This window comes from Pyxicephalus adspersus, unplaced genomic scaffold (genome assembly GCF_032062135.1).
Source record: "Pyxicephalus adspersus unplaced genomic scaffold, UCB_Pads_2.0 Sca4396, whole genome shotgun sequence".
Taxonomy (NCBI): domain Eukaryota; kingdom Metazoa; phylum Chordata; class Amphibia; order Anura; family Pyxicephalidae; genus Pyxicephalus; species Pyxicephalus adspersus.
In genome coordinates, this window is record NW_027321399.1 from 302 (window position 1) to 2273 (window position 1972).

Sequence of the window (1972 nt, forward strand, 5' to 3'; positions counted from 1 at the left end):
AGGGACCAGAACCCAGCCGAATACATTATCTCAGTGCTCAACCCAGAAATTTTTTTAAGCTGGGTGGGAAGAAGCTGTTGGCGGGTGGCAGCCCCTGTATTGTGACCCAACTCATCAGTAACCACCCAAAAACAGCCGGTTGTTGAAAGTGCCGGGTGGTGCGCCCAGCTAAAAGGGGCTGGGAAGAAAACTGTATCTCTGCTTCCAAGATAGTGCTGGCCATCGAGGTCAACACTTTTATTCTATTGGATTTTGCATAAGACCTATAATAAAGTTACAATGTATTGCTGAACATCGCAAACAATCTGTAATAAAGCAGCATTATGGTCTTACTGTACCTAAACTTCTTTTATTTGCGTGTTTCTTTTTGGTCACTTACATTTGTTTTCTTTATCAGATATTCCAAAACAAGATGAATTTTTAGAAGCTGCAAGCAGTGCTCTCCGAGCATTGCTAGAGATTATGGCCTCTAAAGGAATACCACAGGTGTGTAACCCGAATACTATCAGATTTTTTATGTTTCATAATAATTTTTCTCGATTTTAAGTTTTTATGCTTGTGTACACAACTCTGCATACATTTACAACACAACTTTTTAATACCAGTTAAATAATGTTTGAGGAATAATTGTTTATTTAATGGCTCCTTGTCTTTTATTTTGTGACTTTATTCTGTTTTTCTGTTGCAGTGTATGACCCCAGAACAAGTCATGAGCTTCAGTGAGGGTTGTGTCACTAGCAATAACACCAGTACAAGGGTGAATGCAGTCAGTATTATGGGGATCACAGGCAGTGTGCTGGCCAAGAGTGAAAACACAGCAGACACACTGAAGGTACAGTCTGCTTACATTTAAAAACTTTATTCAACCTGGTCTCCTTCAATTACTTGGTTACTCCATCCTTTATCAAATGTATTTATCTTGTACCTATATGTCTGAATCCAATTCAAAATCTGCCTATCGCTATTGTATTTTCACTGTAAGTCCTAAAATGGTGAAGGATTCCAGTGCATGATATATTAACTACTTGCCAACCCTAAATGTGTTTTTATTTTTGTGCAGGTAATAAAACATTCAGTTTAAATTGAAAATTACACCCCCCAACAAATTAAATATTTTATAAAAGCAGATAACTTGTAGACAAAAAAATGTTTCTACAAATCTTTTCAAACCTGCATTTTTAGTAAACAAACTTTTAAAGTTCACACAAACTCAACACCATTTCTATTGTTTGGTACAGTTTAAAAGATGAGAACAAGTCAAATACATAAATACCAAATATGTTGAAACTTAAAACAGATGATGCTTTGAACACTTGTACCACTCATTGGTTTTGAGTTAACCCAATTACTAGCCCTAGAATTATTTTCCTCATTCCAGCGTGTGAGGCGATAGCCAATATATGTTGCACATTCATTGTTTACATAGACATGCACCCGCTTTACATATGTTCATAGGTGTGTGTATGAGGAGGTGTGATGTGTTGCTAAGTGCATCCATGCTCAATACAAGGAGGGAATATTGGTGAATATATTTTCACTGATTCTCTTCCACTGGCCATCTTGAAGAGTTTAATGGTCCGGGTTACCAGGCCTTACAGGTTAAACCCCAGATATACACAGTGATAACAAAGCGGGTTGCACACAATGCACACAGCTGCAATCTAGGTTTCTTTTTTGTATTAAAGGCCAGTAGAAATATATATATTTTCAAATATGTAAAACCATCAAAATCTCTTTTGGTATGTTTTTTAATATTATTCTATTCCTTCAGTTGATAGGAAGCTTTCTTCTTGGAGTTGTCAGCAATGATTCTTCTCTGGTGGTTTCTGGAGGCGCGTTGGATGCCATTTTTGATGTATTTGCTGATGGTGCTGAAGCAGAGAAGGCTGCTGTGGAAATAAAGTTACTTCAAGCCCTAAAGAAAATTCAACCAGCTTTCAAATCAAAGGTACATGCTTTGCATCAATCAATA

General features: G+C 36.9%; 1 protein-coding gene across 1 annotated transcript; it reads left to right on the top strand.

Annotated features, from left to right (window-relative positions):
• Positions 1-331: 331 nt before the first annotated feature.
• HEATR3 (HEAT repeat containing 3) lies at positions 332-1948 on the top strand (the record flags this gene model as incomplete). The annotated part of the gene is made up of 3 exons (XM_072398208.1): positions 332-486; positions 689-832; positions 1772-1948. Coding segments are annotated over exons 1-3 (345 nt in total), but the record flags the coding sequence as incomplete, so codon positions are not given.
• Positions 1949-1972: the final 24 nt, after the last annotated feature.